The sequence below is a fragment of the Euprymna scolopes genome, chromosome 7 (genome assembly GCF_053919585.1).
Source record: "Euprymna scolopes isolate OS-2025 chromosome 7, ASM5391958v1, whole genome shotgun sequence".
In the NCBI taxonomy this organism is placed as follows: Eukaryota; Metazoa; Mollusca; class Cephalopoda; order Sepiida; family Sepiolidae; genus Euprymna; species Euprymna scolopes.
The window spans coordinates 114861597-114888949 of NC_136488.1; the positions used below are offsets into that span (position 1 = coordinate 114861597).

Here is a 27353-nt window from a genome sequence, read left to right on the forward strand (position 1 = left end):
ATGGATATTTATTACACACACAAAGGAAATCCACTTATATAGTGCTGATAGTATTTGGCAATTTTTAGTGAAGGGATTGTTCTTGCACTATATGCCTCAGAATAAATATTTTTCTAGAGTTATTTGATAAAACAATTATACATACTTTAATTGACAATAGAGACATTGGGTGGACTTACACACTGCTTAGTATGCATAAAATTTTTTATGAAAAAATTGAATCTTATCTGCAGAAATTGAGTGGTTAGTGACATTTTGGTACAGATGTTTATTTTGAGAATCCAATGATAGATTAACATATGTGGGGGGGGGGGCATAATTTACAATAAAAGGAAATCAAAAATTGATGTTTTTCATTTTAAGTATGTTTACTGCCCATTTTTTTCTATTTGTATATTTTTGATAAAATATTTCTGTCAGCAGCTTCTTCCTATCTAACATCCAGATTTAACTTCTTTTAATATTCTTAGAAGATATTTCAGAATGGGTAACGCAATAAAGCAGCTGATAATCTATATGAATATAACTGTATATATTTTTGTTTGGGTGGATGAATAACGTGTACAGAAATATCACCACGTTGAAATGCAAAATGTTTATTTCAACTTGCTGACATATTTCTATTATTTTTGCACATGCGCAAATTCATTCATCTAGCTTGAAGTGGTTCAATTTAAAATCTTATGTCGATAGCTTGAACAGTAGGGAATGCAGCTGAAGCATTAAATGTTAAATAGCTGAATCTTTTTTTTCCAAAACTTTTTAAATCAATACTATATATTAGGTACAATATAATATTCAAGAGAGAATCTGTAATAATGAATATGGAATCTACATGAATTAAAATATATTTAAGCATATTTTACTGCAGGGCAAATCCCCCTCCCCCCACTAGTAATTAATAAAAAGTGAATTAATGTAGGTTGTTTTGAAATTAGAAGCGATGCTGCTGTTGATGCATATATTATCTCCTGAGGAATACTTTAAAGAAGACTTTAAAGATACCAAGTTTTATATTTACTTTATACTGTCAAAAAATTTTTTTTCTGTTGTAGAGAATGATTAAAACCTCTTTTACCATAAATTATTCTAGACTGTATATAATCATATCACAGTATTAGTTTGAAGTTGGCCAATTTATCATCTTTTAAATAACTGTTATTACAATTTTACGTAAATACACATTTTGTTAATAAAGCCTTTTATATTTATAAGTAATTTAATGATCAACCTTGATCTAATTTTAAACAAAAACAATTTTAAATTGTAAATTTATTTACATTCTTATGGTACAGAGCGACTGTTCTACTAGTTAGATCTGTTTTGCTGTTGAAATGACATATGGTTAAGTGCTACAGGTATTTTTTTACGAGGGAATCATCACTTTTCAAGGCTGAAAGGCCACTTGAGAATAAGAGTTAGTGATATTGTAGTAATCGTAAATGGTGTAGGTTGGGTATAATTTGAATTATTTAAACAAGAACTTGTTTACATTGGAATTGAAGGCTACTATATTGTAATCAGCTGGGAAGCAGGCCATTGGAATAGTGTTCCACAGCTAGGCAGTTCTAGGAAAGAAGCTTTGTTCATGGAATCTTCATTTAAATTTAGGCACAGATAGGGAGTGGAACAATTATTGATAGTGGTTGTAGCTAGTCAGATGCTTTTTTTTTTTTTTTTTTTTTTTTTTTTTTTTTTTTTTTTTGGTGAAAGTTTGGCAAAGGGGGAACCATGGATTGGAATTCAGACGAGCACTTGCCATGAAAATGATGATAGACTAGAGACAGGCTCACAGCGTCTCTTCTGTGGGAAAGAGGTTGTAGGAGAGAGAAAAGGGCATTACCTACTATGTTTTAATGTTGATTTTGAACTCTATCAAGGCAAGATAGGGAATGCCAAGCAGCTCTTGCCTAAATGTGGTAACAGTATTCCATTTTAGGTGCACCCTCTCAGGCTTTGCTCTCTCTTTTTTGAGAAAAGGTTGCTATATTGACAATCGCCTGCAGAGAAATGCAGAAAGGAATTTGCTCAGATTCTTTTTGAAGAATAAGAGTGCAACCTCTTTTGGTACACGGGCCTTTTCTTTGTCGTTTGATTTTGTACCACATCTTTCTACCAGCAGAAAAGATGCAAATATAATGACATTCAGAACAACTGGTACAACGGCTATTGTCATACACGTATCATTCCGGAGGGAGGGGGAGTCCCTCACTGGTGAGCAGAACATTCTTTTGTCAGAACGAGGTATGGTTCAGCTTGTTCCTAGAAAGTGCACTCTTTCAGAAATTACCTCCTCATTTGGAAGATAGATTATTGCTAATGAATTTATTCTTAGCTGTTTTTTATCTGACAAGAGTGCCCTTTTGGAGAATTGGTTTTTCCCACATTCCAGCTGTCACATCCTCCAGCATGAAAAAAATTAGTACTACACATTAGTGCATATATTCCTATGTATTCGCATGTTAATAAAACCTTTTTAAGTGATTAAATTATTCTTTAATAACTAACCCATCAAGAGAAGAAAAATGTTAATATTGACTTTTAAACTTTACCAGTATAAAGAGATCCCATCTATGGGGACCGTTTCTAGTTTTAAATATATTAATATTATATGCATGATTATAACTTTGAAAAGTACATTTGAATTTATTGTTGAATCTTCTGGTTTTGAAGATTTTAAAATTTTGCACACAAGTTTTGTTTTTCCAAATCTAATTCTTCATTACAACTGATATGAATCAACAGAACAATTTGTTCTTGTCAGTGAGTTATGTGCATTATTCTGTAGATTTGTTTTACTCTTACAACTTGATATGCCAGACTAAAAACAATATGTAAAAGAGCATTTCAAAAATTAGGCATAATTGAGATAGAATGCAAAGACTGATAAATGCGTCAAAATCCAAATTTGGTTTCTCTCCCCTTTAGAAAGGGAGATAAATCAAAAGAATCCACCTTTGCCCCTTCTGCTGCTGTTGCTTTGTTAACAACAATTGCAATGTTGTGACACACAAAATCTTTTTGCAGGCCACAATCACCCTACTTGGACCTTTTGCATTTCATTTCAGGATCACCTTTGTGCATGCGATGACATAGTGGAGACCGTACGACCTGCACGTGTTGCGCTAACTGTCCAGCAGTTGGTGTCTTTTCCGCGACTAACCACTAAAGACTATTTGATTACCTACTTATGCATATTCATACTAATAGCCAACTTCCTGTTTTTTTGGATATTTTTACCACCCTAAAAACCCTTTTCTCTAACCATTTCCTTTTTTATATTTATTTTTTTTTTTTAATTATCCCCTTTTGTTAATTTTTTTAAAAACTTATATAGATAAAATTACATTTTCATTTATTAATGATAAAAAAGAAAGAAAAGCAACCACAAAAGCAACAATAAAAAAAAAAATGAAGAAAAAAGAAAAAATTGGATGGAAACCAAATTTCAACCTAAAATGAAACAATAATTCTGTTTGATGGACTTTATACAGAATCCAAACGGAAATAATAATTAAAAAAAAAATAAAAACATAAAAACATTTTTCTTTGCATTAAGTAGATTGTTTTTATCAATGTATTTTTCTTAAAGCCTTCTTCTAATGGAGAGGGGCGTGCTCAACATCGTTTGATGCTTTGCTTTGCTGCTGCTCAATTCCCTTGCCTATCGTACTCTCAACTTCACTGCCAAGGTCGCTACTCCCCCTGTGCTGCCACTGACATCATCACTTTCATCATCTCCAATAGAAGAACTTGACAACAATCTGAGGGAAAATTTTATCTTCAAGAAATAGCTAATGTCTTTATTAATTATGGAAGCTATTGTGCTGCCATATTGAAATTCAAAATTACAAACAAGGTATTCAAGCAGAATGGACAATTGGTGGCAAAAAAGTAAATAATGAACATTTGAACAACAAGTTTGACAGTTTTTTTGTTTTTTTTTACCTGACAAAGCAATATAATGATTGTTGATCCACTGTACAATGTCTTTGCACCTTGGCTTGCATGAAATAATGGCATTATAATCATTTTACAATCCAAACAAAGAACTCGGCATTTAAACTTTTCTCAATAATGGCCTTTCTGCCAGTATTTTTACCCTACACCCTCTTTTCTAATGTTGATCTTAATCTACTGAGTTTCATGATTTGTGACAAATTAAAACCTAAATGCAGTGCTATGTATTTAATTATTATTTGTGAAAATTTAAATCTTTTTAATAATTTTTGGTTTGTATTAGAAATAATTTTTCTTTTAAGTTGGAAATTTAATAGTTTGTGAATCTCAATATAAACACATCAAGAACAATATTATTATGTCCCGGAGTTTAAGCTATTCTCATTACAATAAAACTTAGAGCATAAATCAGTTGGGGATTTATCTCATTTAGTGGTCAGTTCTTAATTACTCATTAGAAATATAAGTTTTCTTAGATTTTTGCAAGGATCATTCATTTCTAAAAGATTCAGGAAGTAATCTGAAATCAGTTTGTCATCACCAGCCAATGTCTGATCAACACATGTTGCAATAATGGCCCTATGGCTTGCAAAAATACTAAGTCTGTGGTTTTAAATACAGTACTTGGTATTTCAAAATAGTCATTCAAGTACTGAATAGGCATAAGAGCACATAACCTTGGTGTTCTTATGGAAACTCACGTGTCAATATGATTATAACAGGAATGATAATAATACTGATTATTATATTGTTTGGAACACATTTTTTTTCATAATGTGTTTATAGTTTTTTATAAGAAATTGTGTGTAAATCAGTCTTTCACATTTTAGTTTGAAATAATCTTATGTGTGCAGATTAAATAGATGTATTTTATGAATAATTCTTTTTTTTTTTCTTTTTTAGACATTTTAATATAATTTAAATAAAAAGTGAAAAACAAAATGAAGCTAATTTTAGCATTATTCATTGCATTTTTGAGATTGCAATTCTATATTATTTTAGGAGTTAAAGATTTTTTTCTATTTCGTTACATTTCCAACAAAAATTCATAATTTGTAATTTTTAACTTTTAAATTTGTTTTTGTAAAAAAATTATTTTAAGTTAAAATGTTTGAGTAAAATTGAAATGTATTTTACTGTTAAAAAAAATTAACTGCACATGAGGAAATGATAAATTAATAATGGTTGTTGGTGATTAATATGCTTTCACTAAGGTAAGAAAAAAATCACGCTTTACCCATTTTAAAATGAATTGTTTCCAAATCAAATTGTCATCTCATTTACTAAAAGAGTACATTTGTAAATAAAAACATTTCCAAAAGTAACATTTTAAGAATATTTAGCTGACGATTAGTTTTATGGTAAAAACACAGACAATATTTATAGTATTAAAAAGAATTGCTATGATTTAAAATAAAGAAACATATTTGTTTTATTTATTTAAAGAATATTTTTTATTTATTTAAAGACAATGACATATTTTTACAGAAGAGACTTTTTTTTTCTTTATAATAATGATCTTGACATACATATCATTAACCGTAAATCATACAGTGATGTAACAAACATTGTGGGATTTTATTTAATCCTCCATAGATCTTGTCAATGATTACAGTATTTCGTTTTAGAAAATGTATTATGAAAAGTGAAAGGAACTCCAGTTAAAATCTATTTTTGTTAGAGGAAGTAAAAAATAATTTCACTTTTCTGAAATCTTTCTCACATTAAAATTATGTCTAGTTACATTATTCTTGTAAAACAGTTTTTTTTTTTAATTTTTAAAAAAAATTTTTTTTTTTTTTTTAGAACAAAACATGAAAATTTCACTTTGCCTTTCTTATAGTCAGAAATATTCTTATACTTTATAATGAAATCTAATTACATATTAAAATTATTTTATGACTTACATATAAGTTTATAAATTATGTAAAATCAGCATTAACATATATATATATAAGGTTGGGTACTTATAATTCTGTCTCTTTGTTATTGCAAGATTTCTATGGTCATAAATAATTTAATAAAAAAGCTTCAACATGCAAATTTTTATTTTCACAGCAACTTTGTGCTGAATATGAAACGATTAATAATATTAAATATTAAATTGAAATTCTTACAATTCATTTTACTTGTGCTAAAATAACTATTAGTGCAATTGGAGTTATGTTTAAAAAGTTTGAAGAACACTCATTTAAGGATCTTATGTATTGGAAAAATAATCATTTATGAGATATAAGCATTAAATGACCTTAAATACATTGATATCAACTGAAACTATAATTTAAAAAATAGTGTGTAGTAAATCAGGCATATTTGCCATTTTTATTACTTTAAACTATAGGTTCATGATATATATATATATATATATATATATATACATACATACAGGAAAATATTCGTTGCTTACAATTTTTAAGCTCAGTTTTTTTTTTTTTTTTTTTTTTTTTGCTAAAAATTAAAAATGTAATTATAAGACAATGCTGTTATAATTTGAGTGGATTTTTTTCTAGAATTGTTATAATAACAGAAATCAATTTTTATTGTTACACCAGTATCCATTTTGTATAGAAATTAATTTTTTCTTTTAGCTGATTTTCCCTCCATCTCTCTAAGGGAGATAATTTTGAGGAACATTTTCTGTGCTAAAAAGTTAAGATTAATTTTAATAGAATCTTAAAGAATGTTGTTTGCCATAAACCCATTTTATTCATTGTTTTTTTTTAATCCAATTTTTTTTGATTAGTGATAAAAAATTTGTAATATGTCTTTTAAAAGATTGCTATCAATGTTTGACAGGGTAATTTGAAGATTTTCAAGATTTTTTTGTTTTTCAAGATTTGAGGTTGTTTTTGAATATTTTTTTTATTAAGGGGAGAGGCAGAGCACTTTCTTTGACTTTAAACCAGATTTTTTCTTTTTTATGTGTGTTTAGTGTAAGATAATTTTTACTTAAAAAAAATCATAAATTCATTAAGTAGCAAAATGAGGAACATTTTGAATATTTTCTAATAAACAGTAACAAATATTAAGCATAATTTTTGTTATATTGCATATTTTTTTGAATAATGAAACTAAGATATATCAGTTCTAATCATTATATGTAAAAAAAACAAAAAAAAAACTTTTGTGGTTCTCTGGGATAATTTGCCATTTTTGATGTATGCCATTTGCACAAACATTTTTATGATTTTATTGTTTTTTAATTTTGTAAAAAATATTTTAAATATTAAAAGAAAAATTTCTCAAAGAAATGAGTCTATATCCTCTCCCCCTTTTAATTTTTTTTTTAAACAAACACTTATTTCGCCTTTTTTTTTTAAAATGTGTATTGCCACTATTTTTTTTTTAATTTTAGATGCTTTTATTTTTATTTTTTTATTCTTTGTAAAAATTTCTGAATTGCCTTAATATGTGATGAATACCCCCCCCCCCAATACATACACATACATTTTGATCTCCCTTAATTTTTGACCAGTAGAAAAAGAAAAAAAATAATAATTAGCATTTTAAAAGCACTTTACCCCAACCCCCACCTCCTATACACCAACTAATCAATCTGATTAATATTAAAACTAGGGAGAAAATTCAAAGAAAGATGTTAAAACTTATAGCTCATAAAAAATGTTTAAGGAAGATAATTCCTTGTTCTTTGTAAACGTTTTGAAAATGATCCCTACAATCCAAAGCTACCTTTTAAGATTGTTTATCCCATTCAGATATTGTTTTTACTCAAATACTGGGCTCTGCTTTAATGTTTTTTTGTTTTTACAGTAATATATTTTTTGTTGTTGTTATTTAGAAAACTGAAATAATTTAAATAGTCTTTTGAGACATTTATTTAGTATAAATAATGAATGATGGCTGATTCGTTTACACATAAAAAAAATTGAACATTAAATCACATAAACTAACTTTTATTTTGCTTCCATGGTAATTGAAAGTAAAAATCATTACTTAATCAATAAACCAAACGAATTGAGATCCTGGTTTAATAATACTTTTTTTAGCTTAATTAAACATAAGACCAAAGTGTATGTGTATATATTAGGAAAGGCTTTAAAATTACATTTCTTTTTACTTCAGAAAATTGTTTTAATTATTAATAACTTTTTTCATTCACAAAAACATGAATTGAAGTATTTTTTGTTCATGAATCACTTCACATTTTGTTTTTATATGTGAACAAGAATCAATATTCTTGTTCACATATTTTTTATGAAAAAATTCATGGATAATATTATAAAACCAATAATTACATGGAGATTGCACAAACAAAAAAACAACAATGGATGTTCACCCCTTTCCCCACTTAGCATTCTTTCTTGACTGTTTTATTTATTTTTTATTTTTGACATGGTCTCTTATTTACTTTGTTATTGACGCTGATCTTTGCTATCACAAATATTTTCACATAATTACATTAAAATCATTTTTTCATTTAGATTTTGTTTATGCACAAATATTAATTTTTAAAAGAAATGTTTCCTCATGATTTCATAGAGATTAATTAATAGGATATTCATTAAGTAATAACTATCGTTTATCATATAAGCAGATTTTGTGAAACAAAAATACTTGATTGGAACCTTAATGCAATTGTAAAACAATTCTAGTTGCAAAATAAAGTTGCATTTTTTATTGGAATAAATTTTATGATACAATTTCAAACAAGTTCAATAAATGTAAATATGTAACAGCCGAATTCTTTTTTTTTCTTTTCTTTTTTTTTTTTTTTAAATTAAAATCAAACATTAAGATATTGATATCCTTTCGATTCCTGTTTTCATTTTGATTGTTATATTCACATTTTAGTCAATATAATTTTTAACCTTCCTTACATGAATATTTTACTTGGAGTTGTGAAGCTGTAGAAAATTTTGAATTGAACCATTTATCAAATAAAGACTTCAGTTCAAAATATCATTGCGGTAGATTGTTTTCATTTCAAAGAGAAGTCTTAATTTATATTATTCTTAATAGAATTTAAATTATTGATCCTCCTCTAAAATTTTTTTAAAAAATCAGTATTTAATATTTATATTTATGAAGTATTTTTAAGAAAACCCAATTGAGTTGATTAAATATGGAAATACTTTTTTTTTAATAATTAAATTCAAAGCAGAAAATATATTGATTTTTTTTTACTGAATTTTAGTTTTATATTAGAAAAATATTGATTTTTCTTGCAGTTTAATTAATTTCCGTATCTATATATATATTATAAGCTGAATTATCCCCCCCAAACTGTTTTTGTTCTTAAAAAGATTTTCAATTTTATCTAGACATTTATCTCCCCTTATATATAGAATGTAGTATGCTTCATATTACTCTTTCAATCTGTTATTTGATTGCATTGGACTAAAAAAAATATTGCTATATTGTTTAAGATTTTTCAAATGATTTAGGATAATTTTGTACAGTAGAGTCCGAAAATGATGACTTTATCACAATCACAATCAGATTTAGTCAGATCAACTTTTTTTTTTAAACCAACTTAAAATTTGTTTAAGTTGGTTTTTAAAAAAAAAGTTGATCAATTGCATTTTTCTGACATTATTGATTAATTCCTGAAATAGTTTAATAGAAAAGAATTTTTTGGTAACACAATTTCTTGATTAAATGTTGTAATTTTAGATTACTACTAGCAGGTCGGCTGGCATTGCCTGGTTGTAAAATATGCATAAATATATTTTAATTCATGCTGATTTCTTATTATAGAGTCAATTCTCTATTGATTATCATCTAATATATAGTAATGATTTCAGAAGTTATTTAAAAGAAATATGTCTTGGGTACCATCCGTTAAAATTGAAACCAGAACGTTTAGCACTCCAGCCTTAGTTGTAATTTATATCTCCAGTGTTGTTACCGTCCTAACTACTGACAAATGGATACGAAAGATTAAAAATTAAGCGATTTTGAGTTATGAATGTTTAATTTTGTGCATGTGCAAAAGTAATAGCAGGAGTAATGTTTTTTTTACTTATCCTGCTAAAGTCAACTGTTTTGTTTTCAATTTTGACCCCTTAACAGCAATTTTTTGCCAGCTAACAAATAAACCAAAAAGTGTTCTATAGGTTCAAATACTCTATATATCAAATTTCAACTCTGTAAACCAAATATTCAGAGAGTTTATTAGAAACTTTTCACACACTCCGATAAGGTTACTTATAGATAGATATAAAAATATTTCAGTGTGCTGGAACGTTTTGATCTTAAATTTTACGCAATTATGCAGAATTTAGAAACTATGCATAATAGTGAAATGAAACTAATCATCTATAAAGAAACGATAAAAAAAAAAAAATGTAATCGCTCGCATATCCATATACTCAGTGAGTATATTAAGAATTCCATTTTAATAATTTTTAAATAGAAAAGTAAGCTTTTAATATCAATGTCAGAACAAGAAAAACTCATAGGTATATACATAAATTGAATAGCTGATATTGATAAAAATGCAGCAAAGTCTGAAAATTATATATACAAATTGAATATTACATCATCTTTGTTCAGAATTGAAGATTTTAACTTTGCTTTTTATAAATTTGTAAAATTATCATCAGCAGAAATGCATTTTGAGTTCAGTCAGCATCCCAGCATTTGCCCTTTTTTCACATCCTGATAGAATTTCACCCTCTCTATCACTTATTGATCACATTAATATGTGAGTATAAGTAATGCATTTTCAGGCTCTTTGCATCTTCAAATTTCTGCAAGAAATCAATGTTATTGGTGACAAGTTTAGCACAAGGCCATATATGCTTCCAATTTTTTATTAATGGATTTTTCAAACTCATAATCTTTGGTGAGTTGATGGATTTGAGATTTCAGCTTTTGATTTCTTCATGATCAATCCTTGAAAGACCTATGGCCAGAGCATTTGTGAATATTTTGATGAAGCTGATTTTGATGTGCCGAAATAAGTGTATCTGTCCATTTACCAGCAAATTGTTGAAGACTCCATTTCCTCTCACACATGCCAGTCATTTTTGTGTAATGATTATCCCACAAACACAGGAAGCATAGATACTAGGTGAATCTGTGAATCATGAGGATTCTGAATTTCAAGCAACTCCTTTTTTTTTTTTTTTTAACCCTTAATTTATGGCATGTGAATCATGTGTAGCAGCCACCCAAACATTCTTCTGCTTACCAAATTTAATATCAAAATAATCCTGTTAAACACACTTTAGTAAACTTGTGATTCAAATACTCTTATATTTTATTCGTTGCAGGAAAAGTTGCATTTATTTCTGTAAGATCTAATTAAAGACATTTTATTTGTTTGTAAAATAAAAATATCAACTCGTCATTAATCAACACATGCAAACTCTTAACTCTTTGTCTATTTCAATGATTTGAAAAAACTAATTTTGCATCATAAAAAGCAAAAATACCCATACATGGAAACATAAATATAGCAAATATGTGGTCCTATTTCAAAAAGTTTACTTGGTTGACCAAAAATCAGTTGTTTTTTTTTATTTAGTGCGTCAAAATTGAACTAAATCCCGTAAAAAAGTGTAGACAATTTTGCTCTTTACCAGTGTTTTTGTTTGTTTGTTTTTAATGTTAGGAACAAAGTGTAGTATGTACTTCTGATACTACACTTTAGCATTTCTGCTTTCAATCAGTGAAGAAGAAATCCTTCTAGACTAAGACAATTTAAATTTTTTGTCCCAATCCAGAGTGCTACTTTTTGTGGATTAGGGTTTCCTACATTTGTGTCTAACTCTGATCTCATAAGAAGACAAGTAAATAGGAAACAGTATTATCAATTGATTTGTTGTACAAAGATTTCTCTTTTTAAAATTATTTATTTATTTTTTTTTTTAAACCTTTCACAGATATTAAAATATGAAAAACAAAACCAAAACATCATACAATTGAAATTATGATAAATGAAGATTATAATGTCATGCTATTATATAAAATATCAGTAGGTAATCAAATTTTTTCATATTTAATTAACTTGATCGAGTCCACAATGATGGGAGATCCTTTTGAAACTGGATGGTTATTAATAATGATTACTTAACTCGCTGTTAGTAAATATCATGTCTATTTTATTTTTCTGATATGTATTTTGAAGGCTCAATGTTTTCAAAATTAGTTTAATATTTTTAAATTCAGAAAAATCTAACTTGTTTACTGATAAATTATACACAGATTTAAGAATACAAAAATTCTGTAATATTTTTAAGCCTTTGTGTTTGATGCAGTGTGAAAGTTATATTTTTTAATCAGTGAAAACATATTTTTTTCTTTTGTTTAAAGGCTATTGCTTCATGTTTTCACCCTGTTTTCCCTCCACAAAATTATTTTATACCATTCTTGGTGTGTAAAATTGCTATAAATGCATGTAAATAAATTCTTTTTCTCTCTGTTGCCATATTTTTGTATAATACCAATGGTTATCTTTTTGTTTGATATTATTTATTTTTCCAATTTGTATTCGAAACTCTTAAAAAGTATAAAATATGCATTTAAATCTTTACAATTTTAAACTATTCTTTTAAATATGTGCACACTAGCTAATTACCCGTCCTATGATTATTGCATTAATTGTAAAAAAAAAACAAAACAAAAAACATCAATTTAGTAATACTTAATTAGGATATTTTTAATTACTTTGAATTATTTAAGAAATATTATTTGCAGTTAAATTCTATGGAATTTTTTTTGTATTAGAATCAGGCAATGCTCCTGATTCTAATATAAATAGTTAATTTGAATGTTTCCAATTTTAAGAATGTCATTAAAAATCTATTGAATTTTTTTTTTTATTCATTTGCTTAATGTATGTTTTCAAAAAAAAAAAAAAAAACATGCGGCGGGTGGGGGAATTAAGCTTTATTGATTTTCTTTAAATTTAAATGCGCAATGTTTGATTTCTTAAAATAACAACTGTATTTAGGAAATCCAGTTTTAAAATATTTATGTGCAAATACAATGTTTTTAAACTTTTATTGGAAACATTACTCAAATGTAAATATTAAAAAAAAAAAATCAATTTGAAAATATATAACATGAATATTAAATTTCAGATGGAAAAAAATCTGTCTGCAAATTAAATATTACTACACCTGTATATATTTAAAGATTGTAAGAATAATATCTGAAGAATGATTCAAAATTACAATATCAGGTTTTTTCTAGTGAAGTTGAGGACATACAAATTAAATTGCTTACATAGATTTATAATAGAAAAAGACATACATTTTTTACTTAACTGAATTACCAGTAAAATAAAATTTTATAAAATATAAGATTATAGAAATTCTAAAGGCTTGAACAAAGTTCTATTTGATGTTTTCATCCAAATTTACAATTTTTTTTTTTAAGAATAGGAATAATGTAATTCTTGCAATGAATAATGTTTATCTTGCCTTTTTAAAAGTTTATAATTTGGTATTATTGTATGAAAAGAAAATTGATTAAAATTTAGGTAACAATGAAAGAAATTTAATTTAGCTAAAGATTTTCTTTTCTCTTCTTTTTGTCATTTTTTACTTTTGATGTGTCCACACATCTCAATAAGAGGCTAAGGCTGCAGTTCGGACTAACGTTTTCATCACTAAATGCAAAGATTATAAAATGGATGTGTCATTATTATTATTTTTTTTTTTATAAAGGAGTCACCACTTATCAAAGCTTGGAGGCCACTCGAGGATAAGGGTTAATGAGTGTATGGTAGTCAATGGTTAGTAGTGGAAATTTGGTAAATTGGATTATTTAAGAGAATGGCTCAAGAACTTATTCACATTGAACTTGAACATTATCATATTGTAATCATCTAGAAAGCAGTGAAACGGAAGACTTCCACAGGCGTGCAGTTCTCAGAAAAGCTTTGTTTATGGAATCTACGTTTAGGGTTATGCACAGATAAAGAGTGAGGGAAATTATTGATAATGATTTCAGCATGAATGTTTTTCGTGAAAGTTTGGCAGGGGGGGGGGCAAAGATTGAGCACTTGCCTTGAAAATAATGATAAAGCAGAGTCTCTTCTCTGGGGAAAGAGGTTGCAGGGAAGAGAAAAGGGCATCCCCCACTAGACTACAAAATCTATTTTGAACTCTGTCAAGGCAGGATAAGATGCTTCTAGCAGCTCCTGCCCAGATGTGGCAACAGTACTCCATCTTTGGGCATACTTGGCCCCTGTAAATATAGAGAATTGCATCAATAGCGAGATATCTACTGGAACGGTAGAATGATCCCACCATTTTTCCAGCAATGGATTTGATGTATGTGTTCCATTTTATATCAGGAGTAAAGGTAAGATCCAGAAGCTTGTCAAAACATTGATCCTCCCCAAGACGAAAGCCATTCGTTTCAATTGATGCTAGAAGGGGATCAGAGCGTTAATGATGTAAAAATAGAAGCTTGGTTTAAGATGCATTAAAACTAACCAGCCACCTCTTTCCCCAATGTACCACATGCTCATGATCACCCAAGCATTTCTAAAGAAAACCCTATCTGAAACTTTATTTTTGTCAAACGATCAAGAAATATCCTTTTCGTTTGATTGAGAAGTTTGAGTTTGAAACCTCCTTTTTGTCGGTTGGTCATGCTTAAGTTTGAAACATTCTTTTTATCGGCTGGTGATGCTTAAGTTTTAAACCTCTTTTTCGTCGGTTGGTCGTGCTTAAGCTTGATACCTTTTCGTCGGTTGGACATGCTAAAGTTTGAAACCTCCTTTTCATCGGTTGGCCATGCTTAAGTTTGAAACCTTTTCGTTGGTTGGTCATGCTTAGTTTTGAAACCTGCTTTTTGTTGGTTGGTCTTGATTAAGTTTGAAACCATTTCGTTGATTGGTGGTGCTTTAGTTTTAAACCATTTTTGGTTAGTCGCGCTGAAGTTTAAAACCTTTTCGTCATTTGGTCGTGCTTAAGTTTGAAACGTTTTTTGTCATTTGGTCGTGCTTAAGTTTGAAACGTTTTTCGTCATTTGGTCGTGCTTAAGTTTGAAACGTTTTTCGTCATTTGGTCGTGCTTAAGTTTGAAACGTTTTTCGTCATTTGGTCGTGCTTAAGTTTGAAACGTTTTTCGTCATTTGGTCGTGCTTAAGTTTGAAACGTTTTTCGTCATTTGGTCGTGCTTAAGTTTGAAACGTTTTTCGTCATTTGGTCGTGCTTAAGTTTGAAATCACCCTTTGTCAGTTAATTGTGCTTAAGTTTGAAATTGAAACCATTTTTTTCCGGTTGGTCGTGCTTAAGTTTGAAACCTCCTTTTCGTTGGTTGTCGTGCTTAAGTTTAAAACCTCCTTTTCGTTGGTTGTTCGTGCTTAAGTTTAAAACTTCCTTTTCGTTGGTTGTTCGTGCTTAAGTTTAAAACCTTTCCGTTGGTTGGTCAAGCTTAAGTTTGAAACTTTCTCGTCGGTTGGTTATGCTTAATTTTGAAACCATTTTGTCAGTTGATCATGCTTTAGTTTGAAACCTTTTTGTTGGTTAGTCGTGCTTAAGTTTGAAACCTTTTTTGTCAGTTGGTTATGTTTAAGTTTGAAACCTCCTTTTTGTTGGTTTTGCTTAAATTGTAAACCTCATTTATGTCGGTCGGTCGTATTTAAGTTTGGAAGGTTTTTTTTTTTTTTTTTGTCAGTTGGTGATGCTTAAGTTTGAAACCTCCTTTTTGTCAGTTTGTTGTGCTTAAGTTCAGAAACCTATTTTTTTTATTGGTTGGTCCTGTTTAAGCTTTAAACGTCCTTTCCTTCATTTGGTCACCCTTAACCTGAATCATTTTTATTGGTTGATCAAGCTTAAGTTTAAAATAGCATTTCTACAAATTGAATGGATACATTTTAGGACTATCTGTTCTTCTATACTCTTCTTAATCTTATCAAAGTAAAATTTGTGTTTAAAACAATCTCTCTGAAGTGCAGTCAATAGTGATTATTCACTTGGGAAGGTGCAAAACAGTATCTCACTCCTTCCTTATCTCTCTCTCATATTCATGTTTCTAGAAGGAAATACTTGTATTGAAGGCAAAAAGCTTAATTTTAATCTTTTTTATTTTTCTCTTTAAATTAACTAGTTGTGTCTTCATCCTCTTTTGGAATGGTTCTGAGTTGAACAAATATTTATTGGCAAATCAGCCAGCGTTGAAGACTTGATATTTAAAAGTAAAACAATTTGAATAAAATTTTTTGCTTGTTTTTTATTAAAAAAAAAAGAAGTTATTCACATTTTGTTCTTTTAAAACTTATTGCACTCCTATCTGAAATTTGTCCTTTTTTTACTTAATGATTGTTTAAAAAATAATTTTTAACAATATTGTCTTGGTACAAATTTATAATACATAGTATTTGAAATCGATTTGTTTCCAATAAACATTCATCTATTTTTTCTCTTTTTCAAGATTTTATAATTATCGTTCATTAAAATTACAATGTTGTAATAAACTGTGATCTTTTTGTTTTTAAGGATGAATCCATAAATAATAGTTATGACATTTTTTTATGTATTTTGCTTCCTTCCATTCTTGTTGTTAAGGACTTTAAATATTTAATCTAACTGGTCCTATTTCATGTGTGACTTTTTACTAATTGTAAATTATTCCAGAATGGAAAAAATATGCTTGGTAAAGTCTTTAACAAGTTTATATATATATATATATATATATATATATATATATAATTGTACCTGTCAAATAATTGTATATTAAATTTTGAAGAAAAGAATTGCTAAAATCCAACTATTGCTTATTTATTCTTTTGAATGTTTGTAAATAAAAATTAGTTTTCTTTTAAAGAAGCTATGTAGAGTGCAGTTCATTTTCATTTTTATTTTTTCCGCAGATATACATTGAGCATTATGTACATTAAAATGTGCTTTTAAAACATGTCCTTTATCTTGTTTGTAACATCCGTAAAAAAAATTGATCAATGTACATGTATTTTCATTGTGATTTTCTTTGAACAAAATTTGTCCTCAACATTGAGAAGTTATATTTCGATTACATTTTGGTCTATGAGGCTGTTGCAATTGTTCAGAAGTTTTGTTACCTTGGAAATACCATTGGAGTACAAGGAAGAGTAGGTATTAATGTGATTGTAAGAGTTAGAAGTAGATGCAATAAGTTCAAGGAACTTCTGCTATTACTCATTAGCAGAACATTATCACATGTTGACCAAGGCAAGAATCATCGATGGTATGGTTGCATTGAAAGACTGGATGAGAGTTCTTGGGTTACTGTAAATGTAGAACAGTTGAGGTAGCAGGTTGAGTTCACAAGACAGGACATGAAAAACATGGAAGGATGAACTTTAGAGAAAGAGGGATAATTAAAGACCTGACCAGAGATAGGTTGGTGTGGAAGTCGAGTTTTAAAATCTCTCCAACATGTGCCAGCACGTAAAACAGACATTGAACAAAGTCTGATGTTCAAGGTTTTTTCAGGTGTGTTCTACATTTATGTTCTCCCATTTTAATGTTGTTATTAGTTGGCCATTGTACGCACTGTTTCTTATGTACTTAAATCTCAAATGAACAATAAGATTGGAGAAAAATAGAGAGCACATAGGCCGAAACACAGTTAAAATCAAAGGTAAGAGCAATAGTTTGATAAGAAATAATGTATATAAAACCCCATTTAAAAATCCAAGTATTAAGTAATTGAAAAATGTCTTCCTTTTGGTAATGCCTGGGTTAGAATCTTCAGTTGGGGTAGGGGAAAGCTTAGATCTGATGACTTCACGGATGGGTAAATTTGCTTGAATAGATTTCTATCAGAATATTTTCTTATTCTGGAAAAGCATGTCCCTTGCTATCAAATGGTATAATTTAGTTTTAGCCTGCCATTTTCTACACTCGCAGTATGTTACAAATTATGTTTTTTTGGTTGACCGACTCTTTCAGGTAGCAAAGAACACGGCTTCAAACAATCCTATTTTAAATTCACCCAACCCCACTCTCTTGAATTCCAAACATTTTCTACTGTAGTCCAATAAATTTATTTTATTTAGTATTTAATATATAAGAGAATTATAAGCAAGACCATATATAAAATATTTATTGATGTATATTAATGTATTTGTCAGTTCAACATTTGAAACATCAATGGGAACAGCGATTATGAACGCTCATTATGCCTTGGCATTTTGACAAAATTAAATTTCTGAAACTTTTAAATTTCGTTTCCTGTTTGTGCTTTTGTAAAACAAAAAAAAAGTAATGCAAAATGAATGCTTTCTTGACTGTTGTCCTCATCAGCCGCAATTTGAAAAAAAAAAAAAAAAAAAAAAAGCTGCCTAAAACTGCTTCTGCAAAAGAACATCTATTTTGACCGATTCCTGCTCACAATCAATACACATCTATTTTGACTCTTTCTAAAATGCTCAATCAATGTACATATTTCGTGTGAATACTTTTGTTTGTTGTACTTTTACTTTGCAGCAATTAAATGCATACGCACTAATCAATTTGTTTGCTATATATTCGCATAACTTATCAGAGACAAATGATATTTGCTTTAACTAACAATGATCTCCAAATCAAAAAACGCTATGTACACATTGAAAAAAGAGTAGCAGCAAACCCAAGTACTTGCCTCTTCCTATCTTATAATTTGCTCAGTAATAAAATAGTTGTTTTATTCCTTAATAACTTGCTGCTACTAATATGCAACTGATATATTCAGAGAGCATTTATGGTTCATACAAAGAGTCGTTTTCACTATAAACACCTTCACATTAGCAACAGAGACAAGCTACTATGATAAAAATAACATCTCTTCTTCTGGCTCATATCCTCAGAAGAAAGTAGTTAGTAAAAACTAATCCCTTTCCTATGAGGATAAGAGCCATTCTTTGAAACTTTAGAGAATATGAAAAATATTTAAGTTTTCAACTTGTATTCTATGTCAAATAATAAATTTGTATAGATCCTAATTTACAGAGTTTAAATTCAATTTCTTATATCAGTGTTCTATTTGGAATATTGTTTTTTTTGTTTTTCATCTGTTAGAATTGTACTATAAATGTTAATATTTATATTTGTTTTAAGTTAATAGAATTATTCAATTTGTAAACTTGGTAAAACTTTTGATATATATATATATTTAATTATTATAGTAAATAATTGTCAGCCCCTTTAAGAAACTTGTTTCTTATTGTTGAGCACTTTCAGTTGTACTAAGTCGGTCAACTTAGCTCATATGCATAGATCGTCATATAATGATTAGATCACTCTGACTGATGTTAAAAGCATTTTTAAAAAAAGAATAAATGTTTAAATTTCAACTGTATCTCTTATGGTTGACGGTAGCCAAGTGGTTCAGGTCCTTGCTAATGAAGCCAGACATGACTTCTGTTGCCAGAGCTAGAGTCTCTTGACTGGCATTAATCGTGACACCCTGCACGCATGATTCCCGAAAGGATGAAACATTAATGTCTTTAAATGTTTAATTATTAAAGTAAATATATATATATATATTATATGAGAATTATAGACAAGACAAAAATGATATATTGGTGTACATTGATTTATTTGCCAGTCCAATATGGGAAACATCAATGGGAATAAGTGTTATGAATGCTCTTTATGCCCTGGCATTTCAAAGTCTAATGCTTCTCATCACAAGGGGAGGAAGGAACTAGGTTATATATATGGGGAATTTGACAACTAACCTAGGGTTGATTTAGCTTTGAGGAGTGTGTGATTTTCAGCTGATTTGGTTAGCCTGTTGATTCGTCCTACATCAGACTCCTTGAATACCTAAAGCCTGGATTTTACATGGATATTAGATATTTTCCAATTTAGCCTCAAGTGTCTGCACCATTACCATTCCAAGAGCCTGTTTTTTCCACCTATTTTTGCTTGAACAACTTTCATTATGATTGTTGAATCAATGCAATACTTAAAGCTTGGAATTTTTTCCTTATGTACATGTGTATACATAATCTAAATATTGAATTTATTCGCATAATAACTGGGACTTTTACAAAAGCAGGATATTTTTCCTTCCATCTTTGAATGGAATCTGTATGTGCGCTGGAGTTAACATTTTTCATACACTTAATCTTGGGCATCCAACGGTTCTTATATTTTTTACATACTGTTATTTTTTATTTTCTTCATTTTTTTTCGTCTTTCTTTTTACTTCACTTTCTCCTTTATTTTTATTGATATTTTCTGTATCATTATTGTAACTGCATCTGTTAATTTCATTTCTTCTATCCTTCATTTTTATCTTTCAATTTTTCATTTTATTTTTTATCCTTCCTGAATTTATATTTCAATTTTTGTATTTTGTGTTTAGTGCATATACATATATATATATTTATATTTATATATATATATATATATATATTTTTTGTTCGTGTTATAAACCTTTTAATATTTTGCATTCTTTGTATTTCAATATACATAGTCATTTTTTATTTTATAATTATTTTTAATGTATCCCCCTTTCCTTTATGATATGAATCTCCAGGACCCCTTTATTCCCTTCTATCTATTGTATTTAAACATAGCTATCCTAATCTAACCTAGTTGTCAAATTCTCCATATATGTAACCTAGCTACTTCCTCCTCTTTTGATGAGAAGCATTAGGCTTTGAAATGCTAAGACATAAAGAGCATTTGTGACCCTTATTCCCATTGATATTTCCCATATTGAACTGACCAATCAATAGACACCAATATATATTTTATTTTGCCTTGTCTATAATTCTCTTTATATATTATGCTCCACTAAAGAATTTTCAATATTTCTTTAATCCCCTCGCACGCACACACACACACACACACACACACACACACACACACACACACACACACACACACACACACACATATATAGTTAGGACTTTATTTTAAGTAAACATAATTTGAACATTTTCTGGATTTTTATATTTAAATTTGTACATCTGATCATATGTATATGTATTTATTTATTTGATTAAAAAAGTGACAATTTTGTAGCTTATGTGTTTGACTCATTAGTCAAAAACGTTTGCGGATACGGTAAGTTTCTCTCCATACTCTAGCAGAATTGGATCATTGGCCTGCCAACTTGAAAGGATGGATCAGAAAAGAAATAAACAGAAATTGTCATTGTTATTTAAAATCAAACATGCATCAAAGAAAAAACACACACACACACACACACACACACACACACACACACACACACACACACACACACACACACATACACACTGTTTTACACTCTTTGGATGACCTGAGGTAGAAATTTAGATGTAAGGATCTAGGAAGTGTTGAAACCATGCCTACTAAAAATATGTAAATCTTCTAAATATATATTTACAATTGAAAACTACATAAAATGAATTTATTGAACTACAGTAGAAAATGTTTTGAATTAAAGAATGTGACTGTGTGGTGTGTTATAGATGAATTCGAAATAAGGGATTGTTTGAAGCTATGTCCTTTTCTACCTGAAAGAGTCAGTCAACCAGAAAAATATAATTTGTAACATATTGTGAGTGTAGAAAATGGCAGGCTTAAACTAAATTATGTCATTATATATATATATATATATATATATATATATATATATATATATATCATGGTATTCACATAACATTTTATAAGAACATATTTTATTTATTGATTTTTAGTATTCAACAATATATGAGCTAGATAGTAAGTTATTAAAGTACATATGTCAATTAAGCTACACAGAATTTTCTTTGTTTCATCCTTGTAAAGACTTGTAAGAAATCTGAAGTTCTTAAGAGGATGAAACAAAGTTCTGTCTAACATAATTGCCATAAATAATTTCATAACTTTCTCTCTCTCTCTCTATATATATATATATATATTAATGTCTCTATAAAAACCATATTTATTCCTTTCAACATAATAAAGTAAAAAATAAAAAGGCCGAAAGTGCTGAATTGAAGTTAACATTATGATTAAAAGAAAAACAAAATTATGGATCTATCGAGATTATAGTGAGTGAAAAAAATGGAATCAAATAGAAACCACATTAATTTCAAGGTTTTCTCTTTGTTTACAAAAATTGCAAAGACTTAATTTAAATGTTTTCTAAAGTCTTCAAATGATAGACTTACTGAGAATGAATTAAAGGTCAACACTAAAATTAGAGCAGTTAGGAACAGTTATTTATAAGAGATTCAGCGATAGATGACCTATGTGTATTATTCAGAACACCCGTTGGTAAATAATTTGCCTTTATCCATCATGGCTAGGTAACATTAACAATACACATGAAAAAATTGAAATAACTTAAAATATTTCAATATTGGTATACATAGAAAAAGCTTGATGAGCTAAGAAGGAATCTTTTTAAATTTTTTAAATCCAATTAAAATTAAGGAAGTTATGGCTATTTTTGTGCCTTACACATTTGGATATTTTTCCCTCTTTAACACCATATGTGTTTTGTCACATTTTTTACACTACTTTTTCAGTAAAGATGTTATATCTTTGTTAAAATATGATTAAGCAATTAAATTTACCATATAAGTGTATTTTTGTGCTAGGAATTAGAATATTGGGTAGATTAGTGTCCATTTGATTATAATCCGCTGAAAAAAAAAGATGAAAAAAATATATTGGGAGTGGATGGGGCGGGGTACTGTTCGCACACGGAAAGCAAAAAAATCATATTTCACTTTTATAAACAAAATACTGTTTAATTCACCGTTAAAAACTAATGTAATGGATAAAAGTGCACACGTTACATATTTGTTTTGTAACTAGATTTTTTAAATTTGACCAAACACCGGTTGCTTTAAAATTATATATTCTGATAACCGAATAGTTCTAGTTAAGCTAATTATGTTCTCGTAATATGAGCTCCAACTAAATTTTTTTTATATTCATATTTTTATTTCTTTTAATTTTTAATTCATTCTGGAATAAAAAACAAAAGTTTGTTTACGGTAAAGTAATTAATATCAGCGATAGTTGCTGCTGCTGCTTCTACAAATCATTTTTAGATACTTTTTAAAAATAGAACATTTTTTCCAGGTATTATGATTTTAAATTGCTCGGTACAAGATACAGTCAGTTACATTTTTATTTTTAATGGATAAATATGTAGTAAAAAGATTGATTTATTTAACAGTGGGTGTCAAAATTTTCCAAACTCATCATGTTGAAGTGCTTTTTTTAATACAACAAAAAAATGAGCTGTCAAAAGAATTTCAGACAACCGAATCTACTAAAAGTGATATCTCTTATAGTTAATTTCCAAATTTCATGGTGAAATTCTTAAGAGAAACGTGGTACGACCGTTTATAAATCAGGGAGGGTCACTTACAAAATCTTACCGAAAACGCTGTTTTATGATGTTAACATTTTTAGCACTTTATTTGCTTAAAACTCTTAAAATATATAATGTACATTATTATTTATTAATTTATTTGAAAGTATATTGATTTTTGAACAAAACGGTGGTATTTTGAGGACTTAAGATGCTTTAGTTTTTAAAATATGATTTTAGCAGAACCCTCTTGAAATCCGTAATTATCCAAAGCGTTTTATCGGCCGTGTGTGTATTGCTAGTAATTTGCACTACATAGGGAGGACAGGTTAAACAACACATGCCCACAAAAATTCGTCATGCAAATTATTTACCATCAGATGTTCTGAATAATACACATGAGCCATCCATCACTGAACCTCTTATAAATAACTGTTTCTGTGCCTTTAATTTTAGTGTCGACTTATTCATTTTCAGTAAGCCATACTCTCCCTATTATTTAAAGATTGTAGAAACTATTTGGGACTGTCTCTTTCTAAGCAAAGAGAAAATCTTCTTGGACTTAATGTGGTTTCTATTTGATTCCTTCCCCCCCCTTATATAACCATAATAAAATTTTGCACCACAAAAACATACATATATGTATATATATGTATAACCATATGTGTATAATTTCCAATATTTATTAGTGCTCGATACACATAATAAAAGGATATACAAATAAAATTATGTTTAGCTTCCAGATCTTGTCAGGCAATTCTTGATAAGATCTGTAATCAAAATATGATTCATGCTTATTATTATATTTTTAATATATGCTCCTAACTGAGATGCTGGAGAGCATCTTCAACGATCTGTCTTCAGTCATTGGGTCATTCAACATCATACTTCTCTTGCCAAGCTAGCCCTATCAGAAATAATTAATCTTTGATTCACCCTCTAATTTTTTTTTTTTTTTTTTTTTTTTTGAAACATAAGAAAGCACTGACTTTTATTTAATAGAGACAATAAGACATAGATCATACTAGGATGTATCTGATAGGATTTGTATTATTTTGATTCTTCAGACTACTGTTCTCATCTTCGGTTTCATTTTCATAACGTTTCGGTTGATGTAATCTCCGACCTTCTTCAGGTCTATTTTGTAGAACTCAGGAATGTTTCTCTCAAACTCAGGAATCTGAATGGAATACGTTATACTCTAATCACTGTGCCAGTGGTTCTTATGGACTATCCAAGGACCCGTAGCACAGTGTATTGTATTTGGAAAAAATCAATTGTAGTGACCTTCTGAAGATTGAAGGTTTAATCTTCAATGTAGGTAACCGAAAAATCCAGTTGCAAATTACTTAGGACTTCTATCAAATCATGGTTGATGGAATGAGAATGTTACCCCCATGAAGTAAATAAAGGGTTCCATTCAAAATTCCATCCAGATTCCCGACTTTGACAAAAACATTCCCAAGTTTGACAAGATACACCTAAGGAAGGTTAGATATTATGTTGATTAAAACATTGTGAAAATGACACTCAAGATGAGAATAGTCGTCCGAAGAATTCAAATAATATGAATAATTACTCCTCATCTTAAAAATTCAGAAATGTAATCTGATGGAATGTTACAAAAAAGAAATGATAAAAGCTATTTAATCTCCTTCAAAAAAATATGAAGAACTATTTTGTCTATTGCAGTAGAAACTATTTGAAGTTTTCAGGTGTTGATTCAATATTTGTTTGGTGTATTTGGTTGCACTTTTTTTTTTTTTTTCATTTAATTTCTATATTACCTCTTATTGAAACCCAGTTGAATATTACTTTAAAATCAAAATGTCTTAATGTTTTAGTATCCTCCTGAGTACTTTTGAACTCGTATCCATTTCAGTTAGATGAAATCTTACTAATTTTTTTTTTATCTTGGAACATTTCCAACAATTGTTTAATGAAATTGATTTTGTAGCAATTTAAACTAGTTTAATTTTTTTAAATCCTAGAACCTATTTGATAAATTAAAAATAAAGAAAATACAAGATTTAAAAGTAATTTACTATATATATATATATATATATATATATATATATAAAAAATGTGGCTGCTTTTAGAAATACTGGGTAAATATTTTATAAGATAATTGCAGTTAATAACTGCAATTATCTTCAAAGGGAAATTATTCAGAAAAATAGTGTAATTTTATTTTTATATTTAATTTCAACTCCAAATATAAAATATTTTAGAATTATATTTATTTTATTTTAATAAAAAAAATGTTTACCTCCTCCTTTATAAAACATTGTATTTAAAAAACTAAAATTATTATATGCCTATTTTCTACCAATTTAACCCCCCCCCCAAAAAAAAAGATATGAAAGTTGGCTTTTCCTTTAAATATCAACTTGAAAATACATTTGTTATAGCCATCGTTATGACCAGTAGCACTTAGGTACATGGTAATGCTGAATATCTTTGTTACATATAGTCTGTTTTTCTGTCAGACCATTTGGTTTGCAATTTCGATGTGATGCATAGCATTATGTTGCATTTGAGGAGGAAACATTTTTCTTGAGAAATGCTTGAGTTGTTATTATAGCGGGTCTGATTTAAAATAAAAAATTTGCAGTCTATCACCTTAGAATACCTGCAAAATGTATTTTACAATCAGGATAGTCAGCAAATGATGGTCATTAGACTAAAATGTTAAAAATGAAATGCATATATTAAACTCTCTACAATGCTAGTAGGTGACTGCAACCCTAACTTTGAGGAGATATACATTAACTAATCTATGTAATTTTACAACAAAGCTAGAACATTTAGTAGTTAACTTAAATAGCTTTTTTTGTCATTTACAATTTTATAAACTTTAAACTATCCCTTACTTTTGAATGGGCATTTTATGATTATTAATTTTATAACTGTATTTTTATTTTTGCAGGGTCGTATCTGCTCAGCTCATGACATATTGGAAGAGAAAGGTTTAGCTAAAGTTGCACTCACCGTGTCCTCGCTGGTAGCCTCTACCAGCAACACCAAGCAGGCCGTGGTATGACAATTAGGCCAGTTGCTAGGGGAGATCGCCTGTGTTTTTGTCATGTTGGTACTGTTTTTGACTGCATCGGAACAGATGGGATTGCCCATCTTTCCTTACTGGTGAACAGTTGAAAGATCCTGGTTGGCCTGGTCAACACCCTCTTTTAACAAGATGGCAGAAAGGGAAAGGAGGACAATGATGACATATTATATGACTTCACTAATATCTACAAGCACCCCATCCACTTCTGTCTGACAAGTTTTCACTGATATGTAACATTTATCCATCTTAGAGATAAAGTTGTCTTCCATTTCTTCTATTGGATGATGAAAAATATTTTTTTAGTTTACATGAATGAACAGAAAGTTTTTAGATAACATTAAAAAAAAACCCAGATCTGTATTGTTTTTTCATGCTAGCTAAATACATACTTAAAAAAGATATATTAAAATATTTTTTTCATCCAACTTTTGTAGAATTAAGGGAACCTATTAATATGCATTACATAATTGGAGAATCTGTTCAAAAATACCAGTGATATGCATTTTTTCATATGAAAATATTAAGGAGATGTAGGTTACTTAAAGAATTGTGCCTAATATGTGTATAAATTAATTGTAAAAGACTGTCATGATGCAAGAACTGCATATTTCAATTTCTTGCATTGCAATAGCTTTTTATGACTTCTTTATATAAAAATATTAGTATAGCTTGTTTTTATTTAAGCAAACAAATACCTTTTTTACTTAGAATTAATTTCTTCTTTAGATTTTTTTAATTGCCTACTGTTTCTCTGCACTTTTACATTATTTATCGTTATCATTTAATGTAATTGTTAAAAAAAATATTAATTTCAATTTCTATCAGAAAATATTTCTTTTCAATGTAAAGAAAATGCAAATTTGTTAAAAGAAAAGCTATTGACTGTCTTTTTGATTTGTGGTAAGTTCCAAATAGTATTATAAGTACAACTAAATTTTATATTCTCTTATACAAACACTGTACACTCAACTACCCCCCCCCCCCAGATATATATATATATATATATATATCTTCAAAATAATATATTAAATAATCATTAAATATAATTTATTTCAATAGTGCTCAATACATGAGTAGAGTATTATAATATTTAAAAAAATAATGTTGAATGATTATGTAAATGTAATCCTATT

At 28.5% G+C, this 27353-nt stretch overlaps 1 protein-coding gene across 33 annotated transcripts in view; it reads left to right on the forward strand.

Annotated features, from left to right (window-relative positions):
- The window catches only part of LOC145279894 (DISP complex protein LRCH3-like), a 338958-nt gene extending 312446 nt beyond the window's left edge, over positions 1 to 26512 (forward strand). For 11 of the 33 annotated variants that reach the window (XM_080131416.1, XM_080131423.1, XM_080131398.1 and 8 more), the window contains one exon: positions 3069 to 3430. In XM_080131416.1, the coding sequence (XP_079987542.1) occupies positions 3069 to 3248 (180 nt within the window). In that variant the 3' untranslated portion in view covers positions 3249 to 3430. Of the gene's footprint in view, positions 1 to 3068; positions 3432 to 26082 lie in introns of those variants that run through there. The other 22 variants (XM_080131410.1, XM_080131413.1, XM_080131393.1 and 19 more) reach the window with 4 other exon arrangements.
- Positions 26513 to 27353: the final 841 nt, after the last annotated feature.